Source organism: Cydia fagiglandana, chromosome 16, assembly GCF_963556715.1.
Source record: "Cydia fagiglandana chromosome 16, ilCydFagi1.1, whole genome shotgun sequence".
Lineage (NCBI taxonomy): Eukaryota > Metazoa > Arthropoda > Insecta > Lepidoptera > Tortricidae > Cydia > Cydia fagiglandana.
The window spans coordinates 14,576,868-14,599,640 of record NC_085947.1 but is presented as its reverse complement, the minus strand read 5'-3'; the positions used below and the strand labels follow the sequence as shown (position 1 = coordinate 14,599,640).

The window sequence follows — 22,773 nt, the reverse complement described above, 5'->3', positions numbered from 1 at the left end:
CTTAGAAAAAGGCGGCAAGGTAAATTAAAAAAAAACAGTACCTAAGTAGGTGTGAACTGTTTTTTTTTTTAACAGTAAGTAGGTGTGAAGAAACTTCGAATATACATATAAAACGGTCATAAGGCCAATTCTTATATCTACGGAGGCGAAGCCTGGACACTAACACAAAAAGAGGAGCGCGCGCTGCTGGTAGCTGAGCGGAAGGTCTACCGCCGCCGCAAGATGCTGGGACCCACACGTCGAGAGGACGGAACTTGGAGACTCCGCAAGAACCAGGAGATTGAAGATCTGGTGTCCGAGCCGAACATAATTGGAGAATCGAAGGCCGCTAGACTCCGATGGCTCGGGCACGTAGTCCGGATGGGGGAAGATCGCGCAGTCAGGAGGGCGTACTCTGGAGTACCAAGTGGCCGAAGGCCGTTTGGACGCCCTAGGTACCGCTGGAGAGACGAAGTGCAGAAAGACCTTAGCGAACTCGTCGGCGCCGTCGACTGGACAGAAACGGCTTTGGGCAGAGTAGCATGGCATGGCGGTCTTTGGTGTCGGAGGCCAAGATCCATTTCGGGTCGTTGCGCCACAGCAGTAAGTAAGTAAGTAAGTAAGTAGGTGTGAAAAGTTGACTTCCCCTAAGCTTCCCATTAAAACGTAGTGATTTAATTATCTTTGCTTCCCATAGAAATATTTAATGTAGCGCATTTTTCTTCTGACAAAGTGAGTGTGTTTGAGTATATTAAAAAAAAAATGATCAGTCTTATTACATATAGTTTTCTTATTAAAATAAAACGATTTAAACTAATAGAGTCTGGCTACTGAAATTTTACCTAAGTTATTGGCGGGAAATTCAAAAAATCTCGGGCTGGTCACACTTTGTGTAGTAGGAATTATAGGTTTGATACTAGACAATATTTTTGACAAGTAAGGTACCTAAGGAAATAAGTTTAATAAACGTTTACGTGGTCTCAAAGTCAGCTCACATAATTTCTACCACTATTTAAAGTACAGTCAATGACAAACACATATGTTTACGTTCCAATATTTAGATTGTATAGATATATTTCAGAACTTTTAGTTTATCCGTTTCTTTATACACTTGTCCTGTTTCTGAGATTCAGGCATTAATAAATTCACGTACTTAATCAAAGTAATAGGCAAATGTTAGAACTAGTATTTAAAGTATCAAAATATTTATAGAGCACCAACCTCATAATTTGTTTACATTTGGTTAGGAGTTGTAAACATTGCAGTTTTTCGTTATACAACGCTACACATCGAGTTCGCACATTGTCGTAATTATTTACGTGTTTAAATAATAGTTTGCGAACCTCACTCAGTATAGAAATTATTAATATTATTTAAAATAAACCCCTTAAATCCAGCAAACAATTTGAATGAATGACATAAATTGACAACTGACTTGTACCTTTTTTTTAAATCATAGACAATTGGTGATACAACAACGAAATATCTGTCAACAATTTTTGGCTAGCCAGACTCTACCTGTTTTAATCGCGTACGATTTCAAGAAAGCGTGTCTCAAACAGCGTTGTGACTTTGACTTATGACACTGACACTTTTGACAGTTGTGTGTTATTACCGAATCAACACATAATTTCTTTAATTAATTAATAAATCATGCTCTTTTAAGCTTGAAATTTATTCCTCAAGTAAAATTACTCACCTAAAATGTGGCAATTGCTACAAACTCAATCAAGCCACTTAATTCGGCAAAGGTAAGTGCTATAACCTATTCTAAGTGGTTACGTCGTGTTTTCTGCCTAATTTATCACTAATTTAATCAAATTCTTGTATTTTCAGGTTGTTACCAGTAAAGAACAGTTGTTACTTTACCAACTTGTTAAAGGAAAAGCCGTCAAACGTCGTGAGACATTATTTTTCGGAAGCCAAAAATGCGTCAGAAAAAAGTTCAAAGTCCGGTTTACTCTTGATTTGTAGCCCCTGGAAACTGTGTACAGGCGTTAGTTTAGGTTTAGGAGCGAAGTTATTGTTGAGTAATGGACCTGTGTTGTGTAAGGCCCAGCAGAACTCCAGGATAATACAACGGAGGCCTAATATTAACGATGATAGTGCAAAGTTTGACTGGAGAAGATTATTTGAATATCTGCGGCCGCACAAATGGTTGTTAGTGGGCGCTATAGCTGTAAGTATGTGTAAAGTTTAACATAAAAGCATCTAGTAAGCTTTTTTTTCTGATAAAACGTCAAAAGTACTACAAAGGGATAATTTTGGAAACCGTCCAACCATTTTCCCTTTACCTTCACTTTCAAATATATTTTTATAACATGTCACAATTCTTTAACGTGTATTTTACAAATGTAGATCAGGCTGCTATTGGTCAGGATTTCCCCATAATTTTAGTAACCAAAACACTTTCTGTGTCAGTGGCAGTCTGGTGTGTAATTGTCTAGTGGCCCATGATACTTACAAGAAAACTTGGCAATGAAAATAAAAGAAATGCTTTTAAAAAATGTTAAATTTTGTCATTAGTTTTAACCATTCATATGTTTGCCATCATCATCATCATCTCAGCCATAAGACGTCCACTGTTGAACATAGGCCTCCCCCTTGGACCTCCATTCGTACCGGTTGGAAGCGACCCGCATCCAGCATCTTCCGGCAGCCTTAACAAGGTCATCTGTCCATCTTGTGGGTGGTCAATGGTCATATGTTGGTAGTGGTCAACTATTGTTATTGGTTCAAACCTTGGTTGTGATGTATAAAGTATAAAAAAGGGTTCTCAAACAAAAATGCTAGTATAACTAAACATTTGTTCAGAGTCCTTATCATACCGTCGTAGGTCCCGGCATACTTGTGCAAGTACAAATTAAGTTCGAATTATGAACTCTTATAGAAATAAAAGAAAGTTCAAAATACAACAAGGCAAAACTTGGCTTGGGTCTTACGAGTATACAAGAGGTTAAAAATGTTCATATTGTTTTCAGTCTGCGTTAGCGGTAGCTTTCCTGAATGTGTACATTCCAGCGATGTTGGGGGTGATCGTCAATGTCCTGGCGAACATGAAGAACAATCCAACAGCGGACTTTTTAGAAGAGATCAAATTCCCTGCTATCAAGCTCATATCACTTTACATTGGACAGGTACGAAATAATTCACTGTTGACGACGGGTTGACTATTGTTGTTGTTGACGCAATGCTCTCTTTGATGTACAATTTTTAATGTTTACTGAGTGAATATTTTGCAATTAGCTAGTTCTGTTAGGGTGTTAGCACACCAATCGATAGATGGCATTAATAATGGATGGTAGAATGGAACAGTAAACATCAATTGATAGTTTCTACCTAGACCAATCAATCTATCGACGTCGACTGGTCCATTCTACCATCAATTGACTATCAATCAATTGTTATGGTAGTAGTAGTAGTAGTAGTAGTAATCACTTTATTGTACACAACACAGGTTTACAAAAATAAATTACAGTAATGGAAGTACAAAGGCGAACTTATCCCTATAAGGGATCTCTTCCAGCCATGATGTTTTCATGGTAACCTTAGACCAATTTGTGTAGTACAAGTATGGCTATAGAATTATAACTAGATTTATATAGGTTCTGCCCGCGACTTTGTCTGCATGGAATGGTGATAGTGATTGATAAAAACTACCCAATGTCCTTCCCAAATTCATTACACTGTCCATTCCAATATTACTATACCAATTTTTATCTTAATATGTTCAGCGGTTTAGGCATGAAGAGGTAACACATAGTCATAGTTACTCTCGCATATCATATTAGGAATTTAGTGACGGATTTTTGAATACACTTACATAATTATATTTATTATCTTGCAGGCAGCATTTACATTCATGTACATCCATTTATTGGCACAAGTTGGCGAGCGGGTGGCTTCACAAATGAAACAGGACCTGTTTGTCTCCATCCTCAACCAGGATATGGCCTTCTTTGATCAGGAGAGGACGGGAGAGCTTGTCAATAGGTATGCCACATTTTAGTAATATTTGTTATTAGCGCCATCTATGGGCGACGCGATGCACTACTTTGTACTCAGAGTAAAACCATCAACGCCATAAGTTCCATGTGAAACTTCGTAAGGTCGCCACTAGGTGTCGCTACTGCGCGTTAACACCATGAGTGGCGAATATTTTATCATTTTAAAAATATATAATATAACTATTTTCCATTTTTGTGTTAATGTTAATTTACTTATAACTACTGATTTCTATTTTATGAAGTAAAATGTTAATTTAACTATTTATTAGCGTTTAAAACTTCAAAAACCTACATCATGCTAACGAAGTTTGGAAGTCCAGTTGGTATATATACAATTGGATGACCCTCCCAAGTGTACTTGCTTCGGCAGTACATATACTAAAATTGGAACGATACAGAGAAGATTAGCATGGCCCCTGCGCAAGGATGACACGCAAAATCGTGAAGCGTTCCACATTTTTTGGACATTTTCGGTTTAATAAATTTGATAAAGACCAACTTAAATCTGCATGGTATTCGCAATGACTAAATTTGGCAATGTCATAATTAACACTTGCCAATTGTTCTAACGTTTAAGACATCTTTACCTGTTTTTCAGGTTAACGGTAGATGTGCAAGACTTCAAAAGCTCATTTAAACAGACGATTTCTGGAGGATTAAGAGCTTTAACTCAGGTATATGAATTTCAAAATACACAAACTATAAACTGCTTCATTTTTTTCATAAATACTTAATATTATCCTCATAAGGCCCAATGTTCAGTAGGTACCATAGCATAGGTAGCCATCAGATATATCGGAGCGGCCAAGGTGTTCACAATATCTGAACATGCACTCTAACGTCTTGACAATAGAGGCGTGCTCAGATATTTGTGAGCACCTTGCCCGCTCCGATATATATGATGGCGACTGTACAATGTACACATCCGTTTCAATTTAATTAAAACCTTACATAAACGAAATAAAGTAACTTAGCCACTTTACGACTTCGTGCCCGTCGCTGTCGAGATGGCCGTGCCCTGGGGACGGGAGGAACGTGAGCTCTTCAGAGAGCTTGGCAAGCGCCTCAGGGAGACGGAGAATGACCCGCGCTCTAAGTCTTGTCCAACAGGTCTCCATCGCCACCTTTGGACCAGGCATGGCTCAGAACGGGTTTTAGTTTTGTATACATATTGTAAAATGTATCCTTTGTGAGATAAACTATATGTTACTATGTACATTGGATGCAAATACATTACCTAACTTAGCATTTATTTTATTTCATTGGTTTCTCAAACAAAAGAAATTCATTCCAATTCACACACAACAAGATTCAGATTACCTATAAATAGAAAACCTTACGAGGCCTTATATTTACTCAAAATTAGTTAGTTAGAAGTTAAAACGAGATAATTTTAATTTTTAACAAGCAGAAACGTCTGCGAACGATGCTATTAAGCTTAGAATAAATTTAAAAGTGGAAAAATACTGTCTTGGGTGAGACTTGAACTCACGGTCTCTGGATCGATATTCCAGCGCTCTGCCATCTGAGATCTGACAAGACCTCATCCATAGCATAGCTAGCAAATCTTTTCATCATAATACATTAATATTATTATGGGTCATGGGGACCCTAGCGACATCTACCGCAAAATTATTCTAAGCTATAAACGAGATAAAACATAATATTTTTAATGAACTGTCAATATATTTTTAGGGTTCCGTCCGTACCCAAAGGGTAAAACGGGACCCTATTACTAAGACTTCGCTGTCCGTCCGTCCGTCCGTCCGTCCGTCCGTCCGTCCGTCCGTCCGTCCGTCTGTCACCAGGCTGTATCTCACGAACCGTGATAGCTAGACAGTTGAAATTTTCACAGATGATGTATTTCTGTTGCCGCTATAACAACAAATACTAAAAACAGAATAAAATAAAGATTTAAATGGGGCTCCCATACAACAAACGTGATATTTGACCAAAGTTAAGAAACGTCGGGAGTGGTCAGTACTTGGATGGGTGACCGTTTTTTTTTTTGCTTTTTTTTTGTTTTTTTTTTGCATTATGGTACAGAACCCTTCGTGCGCGAGTCCGACTCGCACTTGCCCGGTTTTTTTAATAAAATAATTGTGTTTCAGGTGGTCGGCTCAGCGGTAAGCTTGCTCGTCATATCTCCACACCTGACGGGGCTGACCATGGTGTGCGTGCCTTCGGTGGTCATTGGAGGCACTTTCATTGGATCACTATTGAGGAAACTCTCCAGGGAAGCACAGCAACAGGTACCACATTCACTGTCAGCAAAGAAAATTTAGACTAGAGGAATATTGTCGAAGTAAATTATGTACTCAGTACATTTACTGCCATCTTTCGACACAGATGATTAACACTTTTAGAACGCCATTTCACTTTGATCCTTATTTTTTCACTGATATATGTTAAATTTGTTTAATGTCAAAAAGTATCGCCATCTAGTCGAGGATAGGCCAAAGGTATGATGTCATGTTTTCGAGCGATGGCGCCATACCCTTAGCCTACTCTCGAGTGCATGGACGATGTTGTGACAAAAGCAAAAAAAAAATGTAGAAAATAGATTCGTTGACTCTTTTTACCCGACTACGGCAACGCAAAAGGAGGGTTATGATTTTGACCGGTATGTATGTGGGTATGTATGTATGTATGTTCATCTGTTCCCTCATAACTTCTAAAGTACTTATTATAATTTAACAAACGATGTGTCATTCGAATCGTCTTAATCGTCCGCTGGTTATAGGCTATATGGCATCACAAAAAAATGAACATTGCGCCCTCTAGAGGTCATAAAGTCACGAACCAAAATACTAAAATTAAGTAATGATAATGTGTTATACATCATTGGAAAGAGCTCAATTAGCACATTTCAAATATATAAATATTGTTAGCTTTTGCACCCGGCTTTGCTTGCATGCGCCAGATAAAACATTAATTTATCGGTTAGGTGATTCGAACTATGAATCTACAAACGCTCTGGATTCTATCCGCGTGTTACTCGACTACGGCGATACAAGAAGGTTTTTGCAAAAGAAATTTGTTTGGCCGCTATACATGGTGTTTTTTTAATGTCCTGCAACATTTTATAACGTGAACAGGTATAGAAGTCCTGATCAGCCAAAACGTATGAAACAGTCAATTTTTTTACAAGATACGTACGCGTTCCGAAGCCGGGCGCCTTCGGCGCCCTCGTACTAAAATTGTCGGGCGTAGCCCGACGTACGCGTTCCAGAGCCGGGCGCCTTCGGCGTCCTCATACTAAAAGAGTCGGGCGGAGCCCGACGTACGCGTTCCAAAGCCGGGCGCCTTCGGCGCCCTCATACTAAAAGAGTCGGGCGGAGCCCGACGTACGCGTTGCAAAGCCGGGCGCCTTCGGCGCCCTCATACTAAAAGTGTCGGGCGTAGCCCGACGTACGCGTTCCAAAGCCGGGCGCCTTCGGCGCCCTCATACCAAAAGAGTCGGGCGGAGCCCGACGTACGCGTTCCAAAGCCGGGCGCCTTCGGCGCCTTCATACCAAAAGAGTCGGGCGTAGCCCGACATACGCGTTCCAAAGCCGGGCGCCGAAGGCGCCCTCATACTAAAAGACTGGGGCGGAGCCCGACGTACGCGTTCGAAAGCCGGACGCCTTCGGCGCCCTCATACTAAAAGTGTCGGGCGTAGCCCAACGTACGCGTTCCAAAGCCGGGCGCCTTCGGCGCCCTCATACCAAAAGAGTCGGGCGTAGCCCGACATACGCGTTCCAAAGCCGGGCGCCGAAGGCGCCTTCATACTAAAAGACTGGGGCGGAGCCCGACGTACGCGTTCGAAAGCCGGACGCCTTCGGCGCCCTCATACTAAAAGTGTCGGGCGTAGCCCAACGTACGCGTTCCAAAGCCGGGCGCCTTCGGCGCCCTCATACTAAAAGAGTCGGGCGGAGCCCGACGTACGCGTTCGAAAGCCGGGCGCCTTCGGCGCTCTCATACTAAAAGAGTCGGGCGTAGCCCGACATACGCGTTCCAAAGCCGGGCGCCGAAGGCGCCCTCATACTAAAAGAAGCGGGCGGAGCCCGACGTACGCGTTCGAAAGCCGGGCGCCTTCGGCGCTCTCATACTAAAAGAGTCGGGCGTAGCCCGACATACGCGTTCCAAAGCCGGGCGCCGAAGGAGCCCTCATACTAAAAGCGTCGGGCGTAGCCCGACGTACGCGTTCCAAAGCCGGGCGCCTTCGGCGCCCTCATACTAAAAGAGTCGGGCGTAGCCCGACATACGCGTTCCAAAGCCGGGCGCCTTAGGCGCCCTCATACTAAAAGAGTCGGGCGGAGCCCGACGTACGCGTTCGAAAGCCGAGCGCCTTCGGCGCCCTCATACTAAAAGAGTCGGGCGGAGCCCGACGTACGCGTTCGAAAGCCGGGCGCCTTCGGCGCCCTCATACTAAAAGAGTCGGGCGTAGCCCGACATACGCGTTCCAAAGCCGGGCGCCCAAGGCGCCCTCATACTAAAAGACTCGGGCGGAGCCCGACGTACGCGTTCGAAAGCCGGACTCCTTCGGCGCCCTCATACTAAAAGTGTCGGGCGTAGCCCAACGTACGCGTTCCAAAGCCGGGCGCCTTCGGCGCCCTCATACTAAAAGAGTCGGGCGTAGCCCGACATACGCGTTCCAAAGCCGGGCGCCCAAGGCGCCCTCATACTAAAAGCGTCGGGCGTAGCGCGACGTACGCGTTCCAAAGCCGGGCGCCTTCCGCGCCCTCATACTAAAAGAGTCGGACGTAGCCCGACATACGCGTTCCAAAGCCGGGCGCCTTCGGCGCCCTCATACTAAAAGAGTCGGGCGTAGCCCAACATACGCGTTCCAAAGCCGGGCGCCGAAGGCGCCCTCATACTAAAAGCGTCGGGCGTAGCCCGACGTACGCGTTCCAAAGCCGGGCGCCTTCGGCGCCCTCATACTAAAAGAGTCGGGCGTAGCCCGACGTACGCGTTCCAAAGCCGGGCGCCTTCGGCGCCCTCATATTAAAGAGTCGAGCGTAACCCGACGTACGCGTTCCAAAGACGGCTGCCATTGGCGCCCTCATAGGCACTAAAGGAGTCGGGCGTAGCCCGATATAGGCGGCGCTCTGCGTACATTTCTGTACTGAGGACGCCCGCGCAAAAGTAATATAAAGTGACTTCAAAAAGTTAGTAACGAAATCATGACCCCAAAATTAATTAATTAAAAAATAAGTTCAAAAACTAAAACCCGACTACTGCAAATCGCGCTCTAAAAAGTATGAAACAAGATAGAATTCTTATCTACGATTATCAAGCAGGAAATATTATAAATGTTACCATTTTTTTTATATAAAAATACAACGTAATATAATTTACTGATTTTTTTTTATATATTTACAGAGATTCAGAGGATAGCCGTGGTCGTATGCCACTTTACTTTTAAGTTTATAATCGTGGCATACGACCACGGTGATCCTCTGAATCTCTGTAAATATATTTAAAAAATCAGTAAATTATATTACGTTGTATTTTTATATAAAAAAAATGGTAACATTTATAATATTTCCTGCTTGATAATCGTAGATAAGAATTCTATCTTGTTTCATACTTTTTAGAGCGCGATTTGCAGTAGTCGGGTTTTAGTTTTTGAACTTATTTTATCATTTTAGTTTATTGTTTAGTTTTATTAATTCCCAACATGTAAATTAATTTGCTGTTTAGCTGTATTTTTTCTGGGCACTAAAAGGAGGTTAGGGTAATTCGCCAGTAAGTGGCCACCCTAAACTAAAAATAAATTCTATTCATATATATACAGAATTCATTTTAGTATAAGGTTTCAATAAGTGGCCAGCCTTCAATAACTAGCCACCTTATACTAAAACTAGCTGTTGCCCGCGACTTCGTCCGCGTGGAATCCTATCTTCAACATTTTACATCTTTAGTACTATAATTTTCATATCCAAGCAATGTTGAAATTAAGTACTTTCTTTTTTACCAAGTTGTATGAAGTTTTAAGTCAAGTGAATTTTGATGTTGGTTGCTGAAATTACTTTTCTTGTATTCTCATAATAGGTGCCTAATGCCCTTATACAAAGATTCAAGTTCCGCACTCACAAAATATCTGATCTTCATACACACTTTCAACCCCTTTCTCACCACCTTGGGGGAAGATTTTCAAAAATGCTTGATAAGTTTTTATGTTTTTTAATTTAATACCTTTTTTTGCAAATAGTTCAAGTTCCTAGCTGTAAATTAAATTTACACCCCAAGACGAACTTTCATTTCCTTTTTAACCCCTTTAGGGGTTGAATTTCCAAAAACGTTGCACTTACTTTTTTTTTGTAATCGGCTATTATGTCTTTCTATGAAGTTTCAAAGCATTAGTAATCGATTCAAACTTTGAACCCCATTTTAACCCTGTTAGGGGATGAATTTTACAAATCGCTAAAATCACTTTTATTGTCTTCTAATAATATCCCCAAATACAAAGATTCAAATCCCGCGCTCGAAAAATGTATGATATCCATACAAACTTTCAACCCCGTTTTCACTACCATAGGGGATGAATTTTCAAAAACGCTGAAATTAGTTTTCTTGTATTTTAATTTAATACCTTTTTACAAAGTTTCAAGTTCCTAGCTTCGAATAATATTTGCACCTGAAGACGAACTTTCATCCCCTTTTTAACACCCTTAGGGGTTAAATTTCCAAGAACGTTGCTATTACTTTTTTTTTGTAATCGGCTATTATGCCTTTCTAAGAATTTTCAAAGCATTAGTAATGGATTCAAACTTTGAAACCCATTTTAACCATGTTGGATTTATTTTACAAAACGCTGAAATTACTGTTATTGTCTTTTAATAGTATCCCCAAATACAAAGATACAAGTCCCGCGCTCGAAAAAATGTTTGATATCTATACAAACTTTCAACCCCTTTTTCACCACCTTAGGGGATGAATTTTCAAAAACGCTGAAATTAGTTTTCTTGTATTTTAATTTAAAAAGTTTTTACAAAGTTTCAAGTTCCTTGCTTAAAATAAAATTTGTACCCTCAGACGAACTTTCATCCCCTCTTTAACCCCCTTAGGGGTTGTATTTCCAAAAACGTTGCAATTACTTTTTTTTTGTAATCGGCTATTACGTCTTTCTAAGAAGTTTCAAAACCATTTGTATTGGAATCAAACTTTCAACCCCTTTTTAACCTTGTTAGGGGATGAATTTTACAAAACGCTGATATTACTTTTTTTGTAATCGTCTATTATGCCTTTCTAAGAAGTTTCAAAGCATTTGTAATGGATTAAAATTTTCAACCCCTTTTTAACCCTGTTAGGGAATGAATTTTACAAAACGCTGAAATTACTTTTCCTGTCTTCTAATAATATCTCTAAATACAAAGATTCAAGTCCAACACTCGAAAAAATTTTTGATATCCATACAAACTTTCAACCCCTTATTCACCACCTTAGGGGATGAATTTTCAAAAACGCTGAAATTAGTTTTCTTGTATTTTAATAATATATTTTTTTACGAAGATTCAAATTGCTAGCTTAATTAAAAGAAAACTTTAACCCCATACAAACTTTCAGCCCCTTTTTAACCCCCTTAGGGGATGAATTTTGAAAAATCCTTTCTTAGTGGACCCCTAGACCTTATAAGAAATCTAGTTGCAAAATTTGGACTTTCTAGTCCCAGCGGTTTGGGCTGTGCGTTGATTTAAGTCAGTCAGTCAGTCAGTCAGGTCTTTCACGTTTATATATATGTATAGATGAATTCAGTTTACAGGTGAATAGAGTACATTTTTAGTTTAAGGTTGCCAGTTACTGGCGAATTATCTATTTACGTTCTGATATTTTTTATTACTGAATAAAATAATATCTGTACTAATTAGGTACATTTTTTTTACAGATAGAGAAAGCGACGCTAGTAGCGGAAGAAGCGATATCCAACATGCGTACCGTGCGAGCATTCGCGGGCGAAGAGAACGAAGCGCGAATGTTCGCGCGCGAATGCGACGCGGCAGCCGAGCTGAGTACAGAGCTGGGGCTGGGCGTAGGGCTGTTCCAAGCTGGCACCAATTTGTTCCTGAACGGGTCAGTTCTGTGTTTTAGTACTAGTATAGTCACAGAATAAATAATAGTACTAGGTACAGAAAATTCACTCTGTAAAAAAACGCGTCTGTTACGACGCTAGTAGCGGAAGAAGCGATATCCAACATGCGTACCGTGCGAGCATTCGCGGGCGAAGAGAACGAAGCGCGAATGTTCGTGCGCGAATGCGACGCCGCGGCCGAGCTTAGCACGGAACTGGGCTTGGGAGTCGGTTTGTTCCAAGCTGGCACCAATTTGTTCTTGAACGGGTCAGTCATTTGTACTCCAAATATTGTGTAGTTGAAATTTTCTGACGTGTTTCTTTCGGCTTATCTTATTTTATTGTTTACGGGGGCCCTTACGGATGCACTTCGACCCATAGGCATCTTTTGTGCAATTACCCCCTAGAAAAGATCCGTCAACTACTTAAGAGTTTTTCCCACCATATCCATGTGTTATTGGATTGAGCTGAAACTTCACATATACGATTAAGTATATCGTCAGGTGATAAGCAAAACTCACTAATTACTAAAATATAATTAAACAAAAATCAACCTTATTTGAGTACAAATATGGTTCCCTGTGGCTATGACCTTGTGGTGGTAATTAGTGAGGTTTGGTTGTCATTATGGTACCATCGAGCTGGTCTGATGATGGAGACAGGCGGTGGCCATAAGAATTCTGATATAAATAAATAAATATCTATGAAATGTTTGAGATGAAACTTTTCTGTTTCAGAATGGTGCTAGCCACAATGTTCCTCGGAGGTCACCTCATGGCCAATGGCCAGATGTCTGCTGGTGACGTCATGGCATTTCTAGTCAACGCCCAAACTGTCCAGCGATCCGTCGCACAGCTCTCCTTGCTGTTCGGTTCAGTCGTGAAGGGACTAAGCGCCGGTGGCCGCGTGTTTGAGGTGAGACTTTATGTTAAAGGTGTTAGAGTTGGTTTTTCAATGCAGTTTTAATATCAAGCCAGTGACGTCATGGCCTTCCTATACTTCGTTTTTTTTAGCATTAGAAATAAGGTAAACAATCGTGATGTGTCATTTAATTGAAAAACACATTTTAAAAATAAGTTACGACAAATATGTAACAATTATGAATCTAATACAATCATTTATATTCCTCTGCTTTCATAAGTAATCGTTTTTGATTTATAAAAAGCGTTTTTCAATTAAAAGACATGTTAAGATCGCTTACACTCTTGCAAGTTCTTTCTAATGCTGAAAAAAACGAACTATAGTCAACGCCTAAACTGTTCAAAGATCCGTCGCACAACTCTCTTTGCTGTTCGGTTCAGTCGTGAAGGGACTAAGCGCCGGTGGCCGCGTGTTCGAGGTGAGACCTTATGTTAAAGGTGTTAGAGTTGGTTTTTCAATGCAGTTTTAATACCAAGTCAGTGACGTCATGGCTTTCTTAGTTAACGCCCAAACTGTCCAGCGATCCGTTGCACAACTCTCTTTGCTGTTTGGTTCAGTCGTGAAGGGACTAAGCGCCGGTGGCCGTGTGTTCGAGGTGAGACTTTATGTTAAAGATGCTAGAGTAGGTTTTACAATGCAGTTTTAATACCAAGTCAGTGATGTCATGGCTTTTGTAGTCAACGCCCAAACTGTTCAACGATCCGTCGCACAGCTCTCCTTGTTGTTTGGCACGGTCGAGTTTACAAGCTACCGTTCCATAAATATATTAATAAATAATAGGTTTAAATAAATAAATAAATATTTACACGCCTCTACTCTGACAATAAGGTCGTCCAAATACATTTTTGGAAGGTGGCTTGTAAATATGTGTGTTAACTCGACCGTACAGTAGTAAATCTTAAGTAGGTATTTCCCGCTGGTATTTCCAATATTTATTACTTATCAAATTCTTGTTTATTTAAATTATTTATATATTTCAGGGATCATTTAAATTATTTATATATTTCAGGGAAACGGCTCTAACGATTTCGATGAAATTTGCTATATGGGGGCTTTCGGGGGTGATAAATCGATCTAGCTAGGTCTTATCTCTGAGAAAACGCGCATTTTTGTAATTTTTTTTATGTTTTCCAAGCAAAGCTCGGTCTCCCAGACAGTCAGTTGTAACGCGGTTACTTAAGATCAGACCTTTTTCTTTTGCTGTTAGAGTTGGTTTATGAATGCACAACACATTTTTAACTTTCAGTACATCAACAAGGAGCCAAAAATGGACACATCGGGCACGAAAGTGATTAAATACCACGAGTTCCACGGTGATATCGAGTTTAAGGACGTCACATTCGCTTACCCGACACGGCCTGAAGCGGTAAGAAAACTTAGAACTAGAGCACAGAATAAATAATAGTACTAGGTACAGAAGACTGACTCTCTAACAAAACGCGTCTGTCACGATCAGCACAGATATGGCCGCTAGGTGGCGACAGCGCCACGCGCGGCTTATGGCAAACCCCAAAATTGGGGCCGAACGGATGTACTTTTAGCTACCTGTAGCAAAGCGACGAAATCGCGGAGTGAGACACGCCTGACTAGAGTCAACAGGCATAATACAAAAATGCGTAAAATCAAAGAGTATTGTAATAGAGAGGTAAACTGTAACCCCCTCATTCATAAACGCGCTACAAACCTCAATTAGCTAATAACTAATAATCGTTTGTCTTTGTCTGTAATTTTGAATTATGTATTTGTAAGAAAGGGATTAAACATAATTTAATTGAATCAGGTCCGTAAAGTTTTATGAATAAGGGAGTAAGAAAACAACGAGATCTCTAGTTTAGCATCCGAGCCAAAAAGCGCTGTACTGCGCCATACGTTTTGTGGTCACTGAATTGTCCAACGACAATTTTTGACTACCATAATTACCACATAAAGTAGGTGGTACCAAGACTTATAGCGCCATCAGGACCGCCTATCGAATTAGAGGCTATAATTGGTTCTAGTTTAATGGACCTTTGGTAAATTGTAAAATAGTTAGGTACCTGAACCACAGAATAAATTATAGTACTCAGTACAGAAGAGTCTCTAACAAAGCGCGTCTCTTACGATCAGGGCAGATATGGCCGCTAGGTGGCGACAGCGCCACACCGCGCGTGGCGCGTGGAACGGATTTACTTTTACCTACCTGTAGCAATGTGACGAAATCGCGGAGTGAGCCACGTCTGCCTGAACAGTCAGGTAAAGTAAAAGTGGCATGTATGTATGTATGTTTGACCTTAGGGCGATACTCGCTTGAATGCCTTGTACGTAGTAAGGGGAATAAGACAAATTTTTCTTAACTGGAACATGTGGGTCATCATATGGGTTGTGGTAACTAGATTGTCAGATATTGGTGCTTGACAACATAGAGCACATTTCACGAGCGTTATTTAGCTGTCAGACTTGCATCAACAATATTTTATACCAATCTACTCGTCCCGGTATTCCCTTCTCTATGTGTAGTATTGACAGAAAAACTCAACCGAATCAATGTAATTAGGTATTATCAATTCAATTGATCATAAACCCTCAAGTAGAACGTATCTCGTTACAAGCTCAAATGTCAGTTAACCCTGCCAATATACATGTCGGAGAATTGCTGAAATGTGCCATCTATCGCCTTCAAGAGGCGTTTTATCACGCAACCTTTGACAAATAGAGCAAACTAGGGTGTTATGTACACCTGAGTGGCGTTCGACGCAGTTCCGCCAAGGCATCATAGAGTGCGCTGTCAAAACAATTGAAGTTATGCTATATGACATACATATACAATTCCCGACATACATATACGAATATATCGGGCGTTTTCTTTCAATAACACATAATTAATGATTTCATTTCAAATTACAGATAGTTCTGAAGAATTTCAATTTGAAAATACCAGCGGGAAAAACTATAGCCATCGTCGGTACTTCGGGCAACGGGAAATCTACTATAGCCGCTTTGTTAGAGAGGTAAAAGAATACTGTTGTTATTAATTTAATGTACAGTCGCCATCAGATATATCGGAGCGGCCAAGGCGCTCACAAATATCTGAACACGCCTCTATTGTGAAGGCGTTAGAGTTCGCGTTCAGATATTGTGAACACCACGGCCGCTCCGATATATCTGATGGCGACTGTACAGTACACTGTGAGATGGGCACCTGTCCGACCAGCGGAGCGCATTCTATTAATTACTATTATTGACATAGTGTTGAGACGATCTTTTTGTCAATGCATTTTATATGTAAAATTTAATGTACATTTTCAATAAGAAACAATTGAATCTAATCTAATCGAATCTATCAAATTTAGACACCTCAAGAAATGAACTTGTAGACATAAATTCTGTCAGCCGTATTCGAACAATGAGATACGTCAAATACTAGATACTGAAAAGATATGGAATAGATATGTCAGTGTCAAACAAGTGTCAAAAGTGACGTTTTTGTTTGAAGAAATGTCAATTTTGACACCTGTTTGACACTGACATATCTAATCCATATCGTTTCAATATCTAGTGTTTAATGTATCTCATTGTTCGAATACGGCTGTGTGTAGGTAAATGAAAGATATCCATATAAGATTAATCATTGATCCACTAATAGCTAACAGAATAAAGTGGAGACTGTTGTCAGAAAAAACAATTACCAGCAAAGAAAAAACTTGTTCATCGTTTTTTATATTCTCATTGAGCGCCGCGAAACGGATGAAAATAACAGAAATTACAAATTTCGACAGATTTCTGAATCGAAACTGCCCGAATATATTTTTATGTTTTTAATCTGTACATTTGATTTATCTTATGTTCTAATTTGATAACATTGGCATTGGTTTTAAATCACATCCCATATAGGACTTATTTTAATTTCTTAACATGCCCTGTGTTGTCTCTATTTCCAGATTCTACGACGTAAACGAAGGCCAAGTCACCATAGATGATATAGACGTGAGGGAGATGGATGTCAAGTGGCTCCGCGGTCGAGCCCTGGGCCTGATCAGCCAAGAGCCGGTGCTGTTCGCTACTAGTGTGAGGGAGAACATCAGATACGGCCGCCCGGAGGCCAGCGATGATGAGGTTAGTAATGATATACACAAACTAATTGTATATAAGTGTATTGTCTCGCTCATACCAGTGTCACCATAGACGTGAGGGAGATGGATGCCAAGTGGCTCCGCGGTCGAGCCCTGGGCCTGATCAGCCAAGAGCCGGTGCTGTTCGCTACTAGTGTGAGGGAGAACATCAGATACGGCCGCCCGGAGGCCAGCGATGATGAGGTTAGTAATGATATACACAAACTAATTGTATATAAGTGTATTGTCTCGCTCATACCAGTGTCACCATAGACGTGAGGGAGATGGATGCCAAGTGGCTCCGCGGTCGAGCCCTGGGCCTCATCAGCCAGGAGCCGGTGCTGTTCGCTACTAGTGTGAGGGAGAACATCAGATACGGCCGCCCGGAGGCCAGCGATGATGAGGTCAGTAATGAAACACAAACAGTGTATAGCGCTGTCTCGCTCACACCAGTGTCACCATAGACGTGAGGGAGATGGATGCCAAGTGGCTACGTGGTCGCGCTCTCGGCCTAATAAGCGAAGAGCCAGTGCTGTTCGCTACTAGTGTGAGGGAGAACATCAGATACGGCCGCCCGGAGGCCAGCGATGATGAGGTTAGAAATGAAACACATAAACTAATTGTATATAAGTGTATAGCGCTGTCTCGCTCACACCAGTGTCACCATAGACGTGAGGGAGATGGATGCCAAGTGGCTTCGCGGTCGAGCCCTGGGCCTGATCAGCCAGGAGCCGGTGCTGTTCGCTACTAGTGTGAGGGAGAACATCAGATACGGCCGCCCGGAGGCCAGCGATGATGAGGTATCTTCAAAGATCTTTTTCATTATTTATTATACCCCGATGCTGCCCGATAGGCCCCCTGCATGAACTATAGGCAGCATAGGAACCGTCAGATTTTCGGCGCGAGGCGTAAATGTGTCGTTTATGCTTCCGATGTAGCCCACTATATGGCAGAACTTACTATGCACAAGGAAACGTACCGACGGGAACGGTAGATGGTAGCACTTGCTTGTGTTTTCATGGTCGCAAGTTAGTAATTAGATTGGACTCTGTTTGCTGACTCGATATTGCGTCGTTGGGAAGCGAGGCCCACTTGCACCATCCCACTAACCCGGAGTTAACCGGTCAAACCTGGAGTTACCATGGTTACCAGTAGAATTTGACACTGGGTTGACGGCTAAACCGCTTAACCCCGGGTTAGTGGGATGGTGCAAGTGGGCCTTAGGTATATTTCATGTTTAATTTCAGGTATATCGTGCGGCCATGACAGCGAACGCTCACGATTTCATCCTCGGCTTCCCCGCTGGTTATGACACGATGGTGGGAGAGAGAGGCATGGCGCTCAGCGGCGGGCAAAAGCAAAGGATAGCGATAGCGCGTGCTGTACTTAAGAACCCGCCTGTTATAATACTGGATGAGGCGACTAGGTAAGAGACGGCATGATGTTAGAGAGAGATGTTGACTGACACACTATTGACAGCGAGTGCTCACGATTTCATCTTCGGCTTCCCCGCCGGCTACGACACGATTTACGGTTTATGAGATACAGCCTGGTGACAGACAGACGGACGGACAGGCGGACAGACGGACAGACGAACAGATGGACAGTGGAGTCTTAGTAATAGGGTCCCGTATTTACCCTTTGGGTACGGAACCTTAATAACAGAATATTTACATTATATAGGTATACATTTACATAGCATCAGTAGTGGTCCCTGTAACCGGTGGAAAGTCTCATATTAAAATGGAATTTTCTTTTTCAGCGCACTAGACTCCGCGAGTGAGAAAGTAGTCCAAACAGCACTGGAGACGGCCGCTAAAGGCCGAACCGTGCTCGTGATCGCTCACAGACTGTCAACTGTCATGAACGCTGACGTCATAGTCGTGTTGAATCGAGGGAAGATTGTCGAGGTACGAATGTACAGATGTATATGTCGGCGGCCGATCGTAAGATCAGGCAGATCGTAATGTTCCTGTGTATTGTTTTGAGGATAGTCACATTAAACCAATATACAGGTAAGATAGGTTCGTTAGGTTGCTTCAGATGCCCGAAGGGCAAACTGCCCAGATATAGGTGCACCGCGTAGCGGGGTTCCGTCGACTCAGGGAACGATTTAATGGGTTACACGTTTCACGATATGCCTAGGAATTTCACGATATGCCTGATCTTACGATCGGTCGCCGACATATAGACCGACCGCTTAAACGAGTCCTCGCCTGCGCGGTGCGGGGGCGGCGGGGGCGCGGGCGGCAGGCGCACGGCGCTCGCACCGCCCCCGCCGTTCATTCAAGTGGCCTCATTTAAGCGAGGACTCATTTAAGCGGTCGGTCTATAGTGCATAATTATTTTTCTCAAAAATGGACGGCAAAGTCGACTTTGCTGTCTAAAAAATAGGTCGCGAAGCGCGTAGTTTATGGTCAGTCAAAAATTAAAAAGTTAAAAACATTGCAGTCTCGATTTTGGGACTGCAATGTTGCATACAAATTCCATTATTTGTCGAGTTCCAAACTTTTTAAGTTGAAATGGCCATATCAAATGAAGGCACAGGCCCATTAAGCAGCCAAACAGATGATTAGTACCGCGACTATTTAGGTATCTCAAATAGGTTGGCGCATTTTCGGCAGAAAAATACACTTCTATTTTTTTATTAAAAATTAAAAAGGCGGCAAGGGCTTTTTTCTGTGAAAATATATACGTAAGAACGTTGCTTTTGTAAAATATTTCTATAATATTTATATGTCTTGCACCATTTTTGAGAAAAGCACTATATATGACTCGGCTGGAAGGCTACTTGCTGGCTTCGGATTCAATTAAACGGACTCCCAAGGTCGTCCGTTTAAAACGAATCCTCAGCCTGCAAGTAGCTACTTCCGAGCCTCGACAATAATGTACTATTCCATCGTATTTTCACGGAAACGCACCAACGTATCTTGCTATTTCAGTCAATCTTAGTACAAAAAGTACTGAGGTTGACTGAAGCAGCATGACAAATATGAACGTTTCCGAGAAAATACGATGGAAAACATTACATGCACGACATCTGTATATTTATTAACAGTTAACGTTAATCAATAAAATTACACGACTTACCAGTATAGGTAATCTTATTAACATTTATTTGTATTTATTTCCATACATACAATAGTACATTACAGGCAGAACCCAATGCGATAATGTTGCAAAAAAATACCTCCTTATTGACCGTGTGAGAAGTGTATTGTGGAAGAAGTTCTGGCTAATAGATGTAGTAGTGTAGTAATTGTTTTCCATCGTATTTTCTCGGAAACGTTCGTATTTGTCATGCTACTTTAGTCAACGTCAGTACTTTTTGTACCGAGACTGACTGAAATAGCAAGACACGTTCATAAGTTTCCGTGGAAATACGATGGAAAATAATTACGCACTACATCAGTATATGGTTTTATATATGGTGGTATATTTGGTTGTATATGGTTTTAATTTAATGGGCCAACCCCATTAAATTAAAACTGTCAAAGGTTTGCATAGATGGCGCCATCATAGTTTGCCTCCTTTTCCATTAAATTTGGCTTTCAAGGGCTGGCATCCAGGGCATTAAAGAAACAAACAATTGACACAAATCTAGGCATCGACAGGGTAAGGTATGCTGACGCCATCTTTTAATACTTCGACCTGCCAACCCCATTAGGTTCATGTCTTATTTTTCAGATGGGAACCCACGATCAGCTGAAGAAGCAGAAAGGTTTCTACTGGAACCTGATCAAACAGCAGGACCAAGACGCCGAAAGCAGATCCTTATGAGAACAAGCATAAAAGCCTAATATACATATAATACACCCTCCAGACTGACACTCTCGCGCTACAAAAATACGGTAGTTTTACTCCATTTTCGAGTCAAGTGTCTTTGTGTGACGCCCGTGTCTTTGAACGGACCAATCACGGCACGGGACTCGCTCACCCCTTCCCCCGCACCTCAGTATTTTTGGCAGCATCGGTTTCATGAAATAATTGCTCTAAACTCCGTCTAGAAGATTGCTAGTCTATAGCCTAATAGCAAAAAGCATCGCCAAAAAGCATTATCATCAAGAGTGGACAACGCTACGATTACGATTCCTTTTTAATCCACCAAAAAGGTCGTGAAAAAGACGCCAAGAAAGCTTCAGGTAAGGGTAACTTTCATTACGGAATAGTAGTGATTTTTAAATAATTTTCGGGATTATCCGTTTTCGGAAATTACCCGTCTGTTATTTGAGTTGGTAGTCAGAATTTTAGTTAAGTGTAATTACTGTTTATTTCTTACTGCCGCAGATGGTGTAATTTACCTTCAATAATTGCCATTAACCTTGGTACTTAGGTTAGGAACGTGTTTGTTTCCATGTAAATATTATCAGGATATGAAGAAAAATATACAGAGGCGTTCCAAAATTATTGTATGTAGATTATCACTTTTGAAAAGTTAATACTTATTCAATAATATCACATACATAGTTATGTTTACTTAGTTTTGTCCCTAATTTATTTATTATGTATAAGTAAACCAATTACCTAAGTATATTAATACCACTTTTCGGCTGTGAAAGTATTTATTTGTATGTTGCATTTTGATTTGTTTTTACTTTTGTACTATATGTTCATTTCCACAGCCAAAGTTACTTTTTTTATTACCTGGCTTAGAATTTTGTTCTATTTGACTTAAATATATCGAGTTCATTTATAGACTTTTTGACCAGTTACTTTCTGCCACGCCAAGCATACACTGTTGTCACTGTTACAGCCATTTGGAAAACATTTTTCAATGTGTAAATTATTGAGTAGGAATATGCTAACATACATTTGATAAGTCTTTTAATAGCTGCCTTTTAGCTGTTATTATGCTTGATGAAGCAGTGTTCTGAAAATAATAAGGGCCAGTTGCACCAACCACATTTGACAGACTGATCAACGTCAGCCCGAGCGCCTCGGCGCGCCACTATGAAACTTTCCATACATAAAAATTTAGCGAACTCTTTAACGATACGAACAGTTTGGTGCGACCGACCCTAAAAGTTAGGAAACATTCGTGACTACTTTGAAAAAAAAAACTCGTATTTTGTTCTGTCAATCAAAAGAAAAATGTTGTAACTATGTGTGGGATGCATACATAGGTAGTTACTGCATTTTAACTTTGAGAAGCAGTGCGCGATACGAGTTTTTTTTAAAGTAGTGACGTATTCTACTTACAAATTAAAGACAAGCGGCGCTTAAAAAGGTAGTTTTTACGCAAAAAGGGTTGAGTACCACTATCACATTGTGTAGATATTATTGCTCAGTTGTAGATCTTCGGTTATTGTAATAAGGATATATGGATGTGGTTATATAAAGTACATTAGGGGAGAGTAATTTATTATTTATTTGTGTAATATTAACTATTTTGTGCGTGTTAGTGACTGGGTTTGTTGTGAATAAATCACTGCTGTTAAATAAATATGTTTTTTTTTTTTTATGTATCTAAAGTTCGTTTTTTTAGCATTAGAAATAAGGTAAACAATCTTGATATGTATTTTAATTGAAAAACACTTTTTAAAAATTAGTTACGGCAAATATGTAACAATTATGAATCTAATACGATCATTTATATTCTTCTGCTTTCATAAGTAATAGTTACTGATTTTTAAAAAGCGTTTTTCAATTAAAAGACATGTCAAGATCGCTAACCTTCTTTCAAGTTCTTTATAATGCTAAAAAAACGAACTATAATACCTTTAAA

General features: G+C 40.8%; 1 protein-coding gene, 1 long non-coding RNA gene and 1 other non-coding gene across 3 annotated transcripts in view; all 3 read left to right on the top strand.

The window, feature by feature from the left end:
- LOC134672125 (uncharacterized) overlaps window positions 1-22,773 on the top strand; it is a 715,951-nt gene that overhangs the window by 284,152 nt on the left and 409,026 nt on the right. The window lies entirely within an intron of this gene.
- LOC134672113 (mitochondrial potassium channel ATP-binding subunit-like) lies at window positions 1,576-22,468 on the top strand. The gene is made up of 14 exons (XM_063530027.1): window positions 1,576-1,730; window positions 1,816-2,158; window positions 2,961-3,116; window positions 3,827-3,972; window positions 4,585-4,660; window positions 6,098-6,238; window positions 11,857-12,041; window positions 12,777-12,954; window positions 14,207-14,326; window positions 15,844-15,947; window positions 16,878-17,052; window positions 18,296-18,474; window positions 18,811-18,958; window positions 20,736-22,468. The coding sequence occupies exons 1-14, from the start codon at window positions 1,684-1,686 to the stop codon at window positions 20,826-20,828; spliced, it is 2,091 nt and encodes a 696-aa protein (XP_063386097.1). The 5' UTR covers window positions 1,576-1,683; the 3' UTR covers window positions 20,829-22,468.
- On the top strand, window positions 4,341-4,447 carry LOC134672351 (U6 spliceosomal RNA). The gene has a single exon (XR_010099332.1). It is a non-coding gene; the product is annotated as a U6 spliceosomal RNA (small nuclear RNA).

What these genes read in the sequence shown, in the direction of transcription:
- LOC134672113 (XM_063530027.1), top strand. Translation starts at nt 1,684, where the DNA reads ATGTGGCAATTGCTACAAACTCAATCAAGCCACTTAATTCGGCAAAG. An exon ending in TATCACTTTACATTGGACAG is followed by an intron (nt 3,117 to 3,826) that starts GTACGAAATAAT and finishes ATTATCTTGCAG; the next exon opens with GCAGCATTTACATTCATGTA. An exon ending in ATACTGGATGAGGCGACTAG is followed by an intron (nt 18,475 to 18,810) that starts GTAAGAGACGGC and finishes TTTCTTTTTCAG; the next exon opens with CGCACTAGACTCCGCGAGTG.